Consider the following 12,394-nt stretch of genomic DNA (forward strand, 5'->3'; position numbering starts at 1 on the left):
TGGCAATAAGTGCTTCCCCCTGCATGGCCATGTCTGTTTTAGGGGCTTTTTACCTGCTGTGGTAAAATAGGCCCTGGTGAGCAGCAAATACAGCCCCCGCTGCCACAGCAGGGCCCTTTTTACCACAACTTGGTAAAAGGACCCCTAAGTAAATACAGATTTGCATAGAGCACCCCACGTTCCTGTCCACTTGTCTCAAATGTTAAAGAAGGGATGGAGATTGCACACAAGTACTTGAATTTTGTTAACTTTTTTTTTTTAATTCAAAAAAAAAAAAAATCCCCCTGAAATAAAACAATTTTTTGTCTGAAAGCTAGAATCTGGTACACAAATCATTCCTGTGATATTTATTAATGCTGAAGCCGGGACCCCTCTCACACATACACACACGCGCACACACACCTCCTCTTTGAAACCTAATTACAATATTGGTGCATAAGAGCAAACAAAAAACCTATACATAACCAAAAATAAAAAGAGAATTCAGCTCCCTTCACATCTGTCTCACCACACAAACCAAAGCTCTGAGCAAGACATCAAGTCTCCTAATGCTTTTTAACATTTAATTTTTGTATTTCTTGTAGCGCAAAATAAGAATCAATGCTGAACTGAAGGGAAAAAAAATACCCCAAAAATAGATATTTACAAATTTTCTTCAAACAAAAAAACCTCCAAAAATCCTAAACCCTTTTCACTTTCTGTTTTCAACACTTTCTTCTAAATGTTGAAAGGCTGACCTCAGTATGATTTCAGGTTTTCTTGATAGATGGGAGGTGCTGAGAGATGGGACAAGGGATTAGAGAAGCTGAAGATCCCGTCACACAGAAAACCAAATCAAACAGATGCTAATGCATTTTACTTTCAAAAATAACATTAGTAATTTTTTCAAGCTCCTGGTCTCAGAAACAACTGCTGCATACTTTTGTTTACAACGGTGATATTTTGTTCAACCCTCAAACTTAACCAACCCCCCCCCCCCCCCAAAACAAAAGAAAAACAAACCCCAAAATCAAAAGAAAAAAAAAACCCAGGGAATAATTTATGGCTAAAAATGTCCCCAACTCTGAGGCACTCTGCAGGCTTGTAATTCCTGCATTCTCTTATTTTCCCTCCAGTTCATTCTGTTTTCCTTTAAACAAAAGTAAAGGGTTCCGCTTCAAAATTATTTTTGTAAAGAAAAATATATATGTTTATATATTTTTCCATAGGAATCCAAACCACAGGTGAGAATCTTCTGATTTTGCTTAAATAGTCTTCATAATAATAGAAGTAGTCCCAGATAGATAGCAGTAATAATATTCACCAGAGTACATGCGTGAGTTTATCTGCAATAGCCCCAGAATCCATTGCAAGAGGTGCATGACCGAAGCAGTGAATGTCCATTAACCTCTCTGGAGCCTAGAAGGGTGTACCAAGCAATACATCTTTGAAGGAAGAGGGTTTATTTCCCACAGTTCACAAGCAGAGCAAGCATCCTCACAGCCCTTCCAGCACCAGCTTCCATTTATTGCTCAAGCTCCTTTCTTTCCGTCAGTGTTTTATCAAACTTCAGCTTTTTTTTTTTTTCCCTCAACGCGGGCAGGAGAGGAAGGGAAAATCAGGACTCCATACCCCCTCCCTTCTCACACACAACTGGTACTCATTAGGTGACAGGACCCCCTTCCCATCTTCCTGCAGATGTTTGGAAGAGCACAAGGAACTCTGGTGTGCTCCCAATGCTGAATCAGGAGCAAAGTGCAAAAAAGTGATATTTTTCTTTTTTTAAATAAACTTTTAAACACAGGAAGGCTGTCCAAGTAAAAAGTCACAATGCCAGTTTTAACAGTCTCCACTGCTTTTGGATGTGGGTGCCTTCAGCACTGCTACATGCCTCAGAGCAGACAACATAGATCTATTACTAAAACCTGTTAGAGCCAGGGCACCCACATTTACAATCACAAGGATAGAAGTACAGGTTACTGGAACAAAACCTGGGCGCAACAGTCCAAATCCAGGATGCCTGTGAGATCATCTATGGCCAACCTTCCTAGCGTCTCTCTCCCTTGTGGGTCCTGGCCATTGAAACCTATACAATTTCTCCCTGTAGTAGTACTTTTTTTTTTTAACCCCTTTTTTAAATTGCCATTTCGCAATTCCTTTGGCATATTTATTATACCCGCAGTGCTGAAGAGTCTCCAGCACTGATTTCTCTTCTCCAAGTGCCTTTCAGAGAGATGTGCAAGAATAGAAATTATATAAGTCTATCACCCACCTCCCTCCAACAAAGAGAAGTGTGTGAAGACAGATCCCTTTCACTCCATCACTACCTCAAACATACAGGAACCAAAGCTCCTCCAAAACCCTCAATTTGGAAAGAGAATAAAATCTCTGCAAGAGCCCAATACATAGAAATGCAACTGATGCTATGCACCCCCAGGAAATCCAGGCATCAAGGGCAACTCTTAATTTTCAGAGTAAAAAATAACATCCTCAGTGAACCTGCTCATAAGCCTTGTGTGGAAAACACACACTGATGATACGTCTCTTCTGCGATACTCAAACACAGAACTCTGAGAGCAGAACCACAGCATGCTTTGGCGATCCAAAGGAATTGCCAGTCTTATAGCTTCTTACAGTGTCTTGCTCAGCACTGAAACGGCATCTGCAGAGAATTCTCTTCTTATGTGGAGATTTAATATATTCAGGACATTCAGCTACAAATATTTTAGAGACTACTGCCCCCTTAGAAGCGAGGCATAAAAAAAATTCTGTGTCCTTAGTTTCCAGACTCTCAGGATCACAGGTGACTAATGGGACCTGCTTGAGGATTTTGTTTAAGCCAATCTGCCCAATAACCCAGTACCAGCTGCATACAAGAAGCTGAGGAAGCTTTGGAGACAGCATTCACAGCAGTTAGGAGGGTGTAGTGTATAAAAATGGGAAAGAAAGCCTGCAATAAAATAGTATTTTTAAAAAAATATATATATATATTTTGAAAGCAAGATGTCTGGCCTTAAGTATCTCCTGACTCTCACTATTGCAACTCTGCCACATCATAGCTGATGCCCTGCCCCAGCTTGTGATGGCCTATGCAGAGAGTACCGACTTCAGAGGACAATGTGCAGCACTAAGCAGAGAGATGATTTGCTTGAAGAGACCACATAAGATGACAAATCAAAAAGTGTGATTTCAAAGTGAAATAGCCTTACTGTCCAGCTCGATACTTATAGCAAGCTAGTTAAGGGGGAGAGAATGTTAAAAACTCTCCAATTTGAGAATACAATAAGGATGAACAGACCCAAAGAACACAATTTGGAGGTCTGTAACAAAAAGATTACACAACCTGTGAATGCAGGGGTATATGAGACTATGTGCGAACTCACAGAGCAGATTTATTCTGTGGAACAGACTATGGAAACACCATCACCCTCCCATACTCACAAAACATCCTTTCAGTGTCAATAACTTTTGCCCCTATCCATCATACTGGAGGTGTAAAGTGAGGCATAGGTGCTGCCCTTCTACATCTGACTACATCTGACAGTAGGAGGAAGGACAGAGTGGAACCAATCCCCTTGTTAGCACAAACTCTCCCACAGGCCCTCCCTTTTCTCCAGAGCTTGTTGCAATGTTGAGGTTACCCAATTTCATGTGCCTGGAAGATAAGCATTATTTAGTCAGCCCAAGGCAATTAAGTCATATAGACCATTTCAGGGACAGGAATGGTGTGATACAGATGGGGCCATGTCACATGACACAGGAAGCAGGGCTGTTGTGCTGGCAGAGTGTGAAGCAAAGGAGAGACTGGACACATCCCATTCCTAGGGATTTCAGTACCTATGGAGGCAGCACCAGCCTCCTTAGCTAATTTTCTGGAGGAGTTTCTCATCTGACAGGCAGTATAAGCTGTTGATAGACAGGTCTGAGATGAACTGTTCACAGGCTCCTCTTGTGATTTGTTTGCAACCACGCAAGTCAATTAGATTCACATTAGCAATCCGTCGTAGGTACAGCAAACATTGGTCTGTGAGCTTATTGCATCCTAGGAGAGAGAAAATGCAAAAATGGGAGTTGCAGGGATATTTTTACAACAAATACACACCAATACACGTCTGGTACCCTGTGAAAAGTATCAGTTTTAAGCAATTTGTAAGATTGGGGAAGGAGAGATAAAAAAAAAAAAAAAAGGAGAAGAGTGGAAGAAATGCTGCAGAAGTAGATGGAGAAGTAAGAAGTGAGGGAACAGGCAGTGTCCACAGATGAGGGAGATGAACAGTAGATAAATAAAAAGGAATAGCTGCAAACAGAAAGGGGGTACAGCAGCAGCTTGAGAAGAAGGAGAGTACAGGTGGATACATACCAGCCAGATTTAACTCTGTGAGGGAGTTTCGTGTGGAGGACCCAACAGCAGTGAGGAGGTTGACAGATTGGTCAGTAAGGTGACAGCAGTGACTGATGTCTAGTCGAGACAAAAGGGGCATGTGGCGGATAATCAATCGGAGCGTGGCGTCTGTGATATCAAGTCCTGCCAGCCGGAAATCTGTCATATTCCGTAGTTTGCTACGATTGTCATGCCCTGGTGATGATTAAAACAAAAAAAAAAAGCAAGGAATGACAGAACCCAGAGTGACTTCCCCACAAACCCATGTACTAAATCATTGCTGTCAGGATGTACGCAGTGTCTTTTTAGTGCCAGCTGAAACGGCAGCAATATTAGCTCATAGTAATGTGAACTTCCTCAGAACAGTGATAAAAAATAAAGCTCAGTCTCCCTACAGTGTCTAGTCAAAACTCATCCTCCCTGGGTTAAGATCCTTGGGAACAGGACCTTTTAACAATGCAAGTTTTGTAATGTGTACACACTAACAGTGCTATATGAATAATTTTACTATCACCCTGGTGTTTTGTGCCAAAGAGTGAACATAAGTGTTGCCATATTGGGACAGACTGAAGGTCCATCAAGCCCAGTATCCTATTTCCATCAGTGGCTGATCCAGGTCACAAGACCTGGCAAGATCACAAAAGAGTAAAGCAGATTTTATGTTGCTTATTCTAGAAATAAGCAGTGGATTTTCCTAAGTCTATCTTAATAATGGCTTATGGGCTTTTATTTTAGGAAATTATCCCCAGAGAATCCAGGCATCAAGGGCAACTCTTAACTGGAGTGGAGGAGTAGCTTAGTGGGTTTGATTCCCACTGTAGCTCCTTGTGATTCTGGGCAAGTCACTTAATCCTCCACTGCCCCAGGTAGAAATAAGTACCTGTATATAAAATATGTAAACCACTTTGAATGTAGTTGCAAAAAAACACAGAAAGGCAGTATATCAAGTCCCCTTCCTTTTCCCATCCAAACTTTAAAAAACCCTGCTATGCTAACTTCTTTTACCACATTCTCTGGCAATGAACTCCAGAAATATTTTCTCCGATTTGTTTTAAATTTACTATTTAGTAGCTTCATTGCATGCCCCCTAGTTCATTACTCTCCAATCAGTATTTTATAGACATCTATTATATCTCCCTCTCAGCTGTCTCTTCTCCAGCCTTTTTAGCCTTTCCTTATACAGAAGTCGTCCTATCCCCTTTATCATTTTTATCACCTTTCTCTGCACCTTTTCTAGTTCCACTATATCTTTTTTGAGATGTGGAAATTACACTCAATATTCAAGGTACGGTTGCACCATGGAGAGATATGGTAAAACATATAACAAGAAATAAAATAAATAACATGTGTACACCATGTACAAAGGTGAAAAATAGTACCCGGATTCACTAGTAGTTAAGGAAATCTCTTCATCGTGCCTCCCTTACCCTGAGGTATTATTGGTTCATATTTTAGGACAACTAGCTATGTACTTCTTTGTAATTGCCCCCCTCCTTCTGCCTCAGAGTGGGAAATAGCCTATCAAACAATAAGCATCCATCAAAGTTTCTAACTTCAACATTCATGTAGTTGCTTCTATTGCCCCACCCACGTTCATTAAATTTCCTTAATTTTCTATCTGACAGGTTTATTTCATCACATAAATCTCCCAATTCATTCAGCAGGCAATACTCTTAAACTTGTCATCTCTGATGCTGCTACATCTACCCTTTGTGAAAATGTCTATTCAACTCCATTATCTTGGACAGATCATTATTTGATCACTTTTTCTTTGACTATGTTACTTGTCTCAACTTATTCCCAACCAACTAATTTACCATTTAGAAATTTTAGTTGACCTTGCATCACACTTTCAGCTTTTTCAGAATTATTTCTTGCAAATTTCGGTAATCTCTCCCTAGATGAACCACTTGACATATGGACTTCCTCTCTTTCAGACAAGCTAGATGAGATTGCTCCTTTACAAATAATAAAGACCATTTCTTATCCAAACCAGAAGCCCCGGTATCACAATGGTCTGGTTCTCCTTAGGAGACAATTGCAACGTGCTGAGCGACTTTGGCGCAAACACAAAACACCTGAAACCCTTAAGGTTTGTAAACATCAGTGTTTTTATGTATTCATCTTTAAAAAGGCAAAACAAGCTTATTATTCCAAACACATTTGTGGTGCTAATAATTCTAGTAAGGAACTATTTTCCATTTTTTCATCTGTTAGACATCTTCTTCAAAAAAACTCTCCTGAAACCCCTGCTCCAAATGCCTTAGCACAATTTTTTGTTCAGAAAGATTACTCTACAAATACTGGTCCTGTCAAGAATCAGATGGATCCCTTGCCCATATGGTTTTTTACTGTAAGAACGTAAGAGCATCCTGGCGACTCATTTGGGCTAAGTTGTGCCTTATTTTTCATTTGCCTGCGTCAACAGTGCTCTCTTACGATGTTGTGCTTTTAAGGGCCTCTTCTCCTAACCTCTCTATCCTAGAATCCAATAAGAAATTGTTTAATATATTGTTGGCTGTTGCTTTACACTTAATTGTTTCAAACTGGAAAAATAATGTAAATCTAAATTATAATGAATGGTGAAGTTACGTGTTTGTGATTAGAAAATACGAAACTATTCTAGCCCATAAACACTGGTGTGTTCAATCTGTCTTGGACTTGGGCTCGTTTAGATTCATTTTGTCAGACTCCTGCTAGCACTAACTGATTACTATATAAGGTGAAATTAGTTCTTACCTGCTAATTTTCTTTCCTCTAGACCCTCCAGACCGGTCAAGACGCTTGGGTTATGCACGCCTACCAGCAGAGGGAGACTGAGAACACTAAAACTTAAACATAAGCTAGCAGCCAAACCCCCAGCAGCCAGTAAATCTCTAACAAAGCAGAAAACATATGAAAGCCATCAACAAATACAACCCCGAAAGGTCAAAGAACCCTGTACTCAGAAACAAAAAAACTTGAGAATGTGCTTCAACTGACCGAACGCCACCGCGCTACGGTCCTTCTCTGACATGCAGAGGAAAAAGAAAACATACAGATAGAAAAATTTGAAAATGTAGATACCTTTCAGCTATAGCAACATAGACCATATGAACACCAAAACTGTACCAATCACACGAATCACAGAGAAACATGTATACAGCGGGCGGGTTCTTGACCGGTCTGGAGGGTCTAGAGGAAAGAAAATTAGCAGGTAAGAACTAATTTCACCTTCCTCAGCGACCCTCCAGACCGGTCAAGACGCTTGGGAAGTACCAAAGCAGTATATATCCTAAGGGCGGGAACCTTGCATTCCAGAAGTCAACACTGCCGCACCAAAACTGGCATCCTCTTTAACCTGCACATCCAACCTATAATGTTTCACAAACGAATGCAGTGAGGACCAGACCGCCGCTCTGCAAATATCTTGAGGCGGAACCAAACCACTCTCAGCCCAGGAGGAAGCTATACCCCTGGTCGAGTGCGCCTTCAGAACTTCAGGCACTCTATGGCCCTTAAGCAAATATGCCGAGGAAACCACCTCCTTCACCCATCTGGAAATAGTTGCCTTAGAAGCCGCAGCTCCCTTCTTCGGACCTCCATTCAACACAAACAACCTATCCGAAGACCGAAACTCTCGAGTCCTGGCCAAATAAGTCTTCAAGACTCGCCGAACATCCAGCTTAGCTAAACGATGCCGAGACTTATCTCCCAACTTATCACCCAGAACTGGCAAAGAAATGTCCTGATTTACGTGAAAAGAAGACACTACCTTGGGTAAAACAGAAGGGCCGGCTTCAAAGAGACCTTTTCCTTAGAAAAGGATAGGAAAGGCGCACGACAAGACAACGCCTGCAACTCCGAGACTCGACGAGCCGAAGTAATAGCCACCAAAAATACCAACTTCAAAGTAAGATCCTTAAGAGTACTCGACCCTAACTGCTCAAAGGGAGGCCCTACCAAAACTTCCAAAACCAAGTTCAAATCCCACGGCGGTACAACCGTCCGACGAGGAGGACGAATCAGCTTCACAGCTCAAAAAAACGAAACATCTGGAGAAGACGCTAAGGAAACTCCCCATATCCTCTCCCGGAAACAGGACAGAGCCGCAAGCTGCACCTTCAAAGAGGAGAGAACAAGACCTCGATCTACACCATCCTGTAAAAACTCTAACACCTCCGGAACAGAAGCAAACCAAGGAGAACAAGATCGACTCTCACACCAGCCTTCAAAAATCCGCCACACTCTAACATACGCGAAGGACGTGGACCGTTTATGGGACTGCAACATAGGTTTTTCAGCTAAGGTGATTGAGACTTTCTTCAGCCTGTCCCTCTCAAGAGCCAGGCTGTAAGCGAGAACGGAGACGGGTCTGGCATCACGATTGGGCCTTGCACCAACACCACCGACTCCTCCAGAGCGAGAGGCCCGCCTATCGCCAGACGTACTAGATCGGCAAACCACGGCCGACGAGGCCAATTCAGAGCCACAAGAATAACTATCTCGGCGTACCACTCAATTCTTTGAACTATCCGTCCTATTAAAGGCCAAAGAGGAAACACGTACAACAGCTGGTGAGGAGGCCACGAGAGCACCAGAGCATCAATCCCCTCGGCGCTTGAATTTCGTCGCCGACTGAAAAACCTGGGCACTTGAGCATTGGCTGACGAGGCCATGAGATCTATCACCGGAAGACCCCACTCCTTCACTAGGCGACGGAACAATGGGCAATGTAGCGACCACTCTCCCGGGTCCAACGTGTGCCTGCTCAAAAAATCCGCACTGACGTTGTCTACCCCGGCTACATGACTTGCTGAAAGACTCTGAAGATGGAGTTCTGCCCAACACATTAACTCTGCCGTCTCCTCTGCCACCTCTCGACTCTTGGTGCCCCCCTGATGATTTACGTACACCACCGCTGTGGCGTTGTCGGATAGAACCCGAACTGCCTTGCCCTCGAGAAGATACTGAAGGGACTGCAAAGCCAGTCTTATCGCCCGAGTCTCCAACCGATTTATGGACCACAAGGCTTCCTCCTCTGACCAGTGACCCTGAGCTATCTCCCCGAGACAACGCACCCCCCAACTTGCTAGACTGGCATCCGTCATTAGGATCGTCCACTCTGGAGGATCCAAGGGCATGCCCTTTTCCAGATTCGGCGTGTGAAGCCACCATCGCAGGCTGAGACGGACTGGATCCGGTAAGCGCAGTCTTTTGTCCAAGCTCTGAGTCTGAGGAGACCACCGCTCCAAGAAGGCAGCCTGCAACTGCCTCATGTGAGCCCTGGCCCATGGCACTGATGCCGCCATGAGCCCCAAGATCTGAAGGTAAGAGTGAGCTGATGGGAATCGTTTGGCACAAAACTGACGAATCAATAACTGCATCTTGGCAATTCGAACTGCCGGTAAAAACACCCGGCCCTTCGCCGTATCGAATCGAACTCCCAGATATTCCAGGGACTGAGACGGTACTAGATGACTCTTGACCATGTTCACGACCCAGCCGAGCGACTCCAAGAATGCTACCACCTGCGTCGTCGCTTCCACACTCTCCTGGAGAGACTTTGCGTGAATTAGCCAATCGTCGAGAAACGGGTGTACCAACACTCCTTGTTTCCTCAAGGCTGCCGCCACGACCAGCATAACCTTGGAAAAGGTACGAGGCGCCGTAGCCAGACCGAACGGCAGCGCACAGAATTGAAAACGCTGCCCCAGAATTGCAAAACGGAGAAACTGATGATGTGCCGCCCGAATGGGAATATGAAGCTAAGCCTCCGTCAGATCCAATGACGTGAGAAACTCGCCCTTCTGCAATGCTACAATAACCGAGCGCAACGTTTCCATGCGAAATGAGGGCACCTTTAAAGCCTCGTTGACCCTCTTGAGATCTAGAATAGGCCGGCAGGAACCCTCCTTTTTGGGGACCACAAAATAAATTGAACAACAACCTGTCCCCCTTTCTGAAATCGGCACAGGAACGACCACTCCCAGATCTACCAGCCGACGAAACGTCTGCCGAATCGCTCTGGCCTTGACCCAAGAGCGGCACGGAGAGGTGACGAAAAAATCTGGAAGGAACGTTTTGAATTCTAGCGCGTACCCGTCTCGCACTACTTCGAGGACCCACTGATCCGACGTGATATGGGTCCACCTCTGATAGAATTGACTCAAACGAGCCCCTACCCTTACCAGAGGCTGGACCCGCACACCTTCATTGAGAAGCACGTCCGGACGACAGACCGCCCCCCGGTGCGTCGTGGCCCCCTCACCGACCTCCACAAAAGGGCTGAGTACACTGGAAATATCGACCTCTAGGTGCAACACTGAACCTACCTGGCCTATAGCGCCGAGTATCCTTGAAACGCGCACACCCTGCCATACCTCAACCCCCTGCTTTGGGGCGCAATTCTGCCAATCGCGGCATTTTGGTCTCTCCCAGGCCCCGAACCAACTTATCCAACTCTTCTCCAAACAGCAAGGTCCCCTTGAAGGGGAGAGAACATAACTTGGACTTTGACGCCGCATCCGCCGTCCAACCACGAAGCCAAAGAGCCCGACGAGCTCCAACTGCCAATGCCATATTCTTAGCAGAAGCTCTCAGGAGATCATAACTAGAATCTGCCAGGAAAGAAGAGCCCATCTCTAACTTGGCTAACTCCTGCACCAAGGAAGCCCTATCTAAGGCCGGGCCATCCAAAAGTCTTTCAGCCCAACGGAAACACACCCTGGCTACTAAACCCCCACACAGAGCGGCCTGAAGGGACAATGCCGAGAGATCAAAATTGCGCCGAATGACTAATCTCCTTTCCTGTGGATCTCTGAGGGCAGCCCCCCCATCAACGGGAATAGCTGTAGCCTTGGTAACCGTGGTCACTACCGCATCCACTGTCGGCGACTTAAAGGAGTCTTTATCCCCTTGCGGAATAGGATATAGTCTTGCCATAGTTCTGCTCACCTTACAAGGAGAATCCGGAGAGGACCACTCCTGGACAATCATATCCCTAAGATCTGAATTCATGGGAAAAGTGCGCGCTGTCCGCCAAATTCCCTTAACTAAGGGGTCCAGCTGCTTAGGCTCCGCTACCACCGGTTCAGGGGACTCAAACCTAAGAGTGGATACTACCTGCTCAATCAACTCTGGGAGCTCATCCCTGGGAAAAATACGCACCACCGAGGGATCTTCGCCTGGCCAGGGCCCCTCCTCCTCAGAGAACTTGTCCCCCAGGAACTCATCCCCCAACAGACTACCCTCGTCGTCTGAGGGAGGCAAAGTAAACCAGTCTGGCTCTTCTGGCCAATCCAGACGCTGTCGCTTAGCTACCAAAGGCCCTGCTCCCTTGGAAGAATCTGCCTGAGAAGGGCCTGCCTGCCAAGCCTGAAACATGGTCCAAATAAATTCAGGAGGGAACCCCATAGCCCCCGCACCCTCAGCAGGCCTGCAAACACTCTGCCCCGGAGCATCCAACACAGGGCGCGAAGATCCCCCGGGACGCCCGAATCCAAGATGGCAGCGGTTCCCACCAAAATTGGAACCGCTGCTACGGTCCCGGAGGGCAAATCAGCACCGGGCAAAGCCTTACCGCTACCCGAAACTTCTGCAGCCAACACCGGAGGCGAAGAATCAGACTGTTTAGGCTCCCCGCAGCAGCAGCATTGAGCTCCCGGCGCGTCTATGCCCCTTCGCGCAAAAGAATGGCAGCGCGACGGCTTTCCAGCCAACATTGCTAATTTAAAGCGATACACACACCAAAAATACACAATCACCCCAGCTCTCTCAAACTTGCTGAAAATTCACAGGCTTCTTTGTCAGCTTCCCAAACAAACCAGCAAAGCACTGCCAAGCAGCCAAACGCTGTCTGAGGCTCCTCTTTTTTTTTTTTCACACTCACACCAGAGCCCAGTTGCTACAAGCTGACAGGGGCTAAAACACTCAAGGTTCCTGCAGAGCAGGAGCCGAGGCAAAAGGCAGATAGCTCAGAAAGAGAAGCAGAGAGCTTAAACCTGCCAGAAGCTATGGCTCTCAAGGTTCCTGTCACTACAGGAGCCGAGGCAC

At 45.4% G+C, this 12,394-nt stretch overlaps 1 protein-coding gene across 2 annotated transcripts in view; it reads right to left on the reverse strand.

Moving 5' to 3' along the window:
- Positions 1-285: 285 nt before the first annotated feature.
- The window catches only part of KDM2A (lysine demethylase 2A), a 380,937-nt gene continuing 368,828 nt past the window's right edge, over positions 286-12,394 (reverse strand). For both annotated transcript variants that reach the window (XM_030185811.1, XM_030185820.1), the window contains 2 exons: positions 4,340-4,555; positions 286-4,021 (listed from right to left, as the gene is read on the reverse strand). In XM_030185811.1, coding sequence (XP_030041671.1) covers positions 3,840-4,021; positions 4,340-4,555 — 398 coding nt within the window. In that variant the 3' untranslated portion in view covers positions 286-3,839. The remainder of the gene's footprint in view (positions 4,022-4,339; positions 4,556-12,394) is intronic.

This window comes from Microcaecilia unicolor, chromosome 1 (genome assembly GCF_901765095.1).
Source record: "Microcaecilia unicolor chromosome 1, aMicUni1.1, whole genome shotgun sequence".
Lineage (NCBI taxonomy): Eukaryota > Metazoa > Chordata > Amphibia > Gymnophiona > Siphonopidae > Microcaecilia > Microcaecilia unicolor.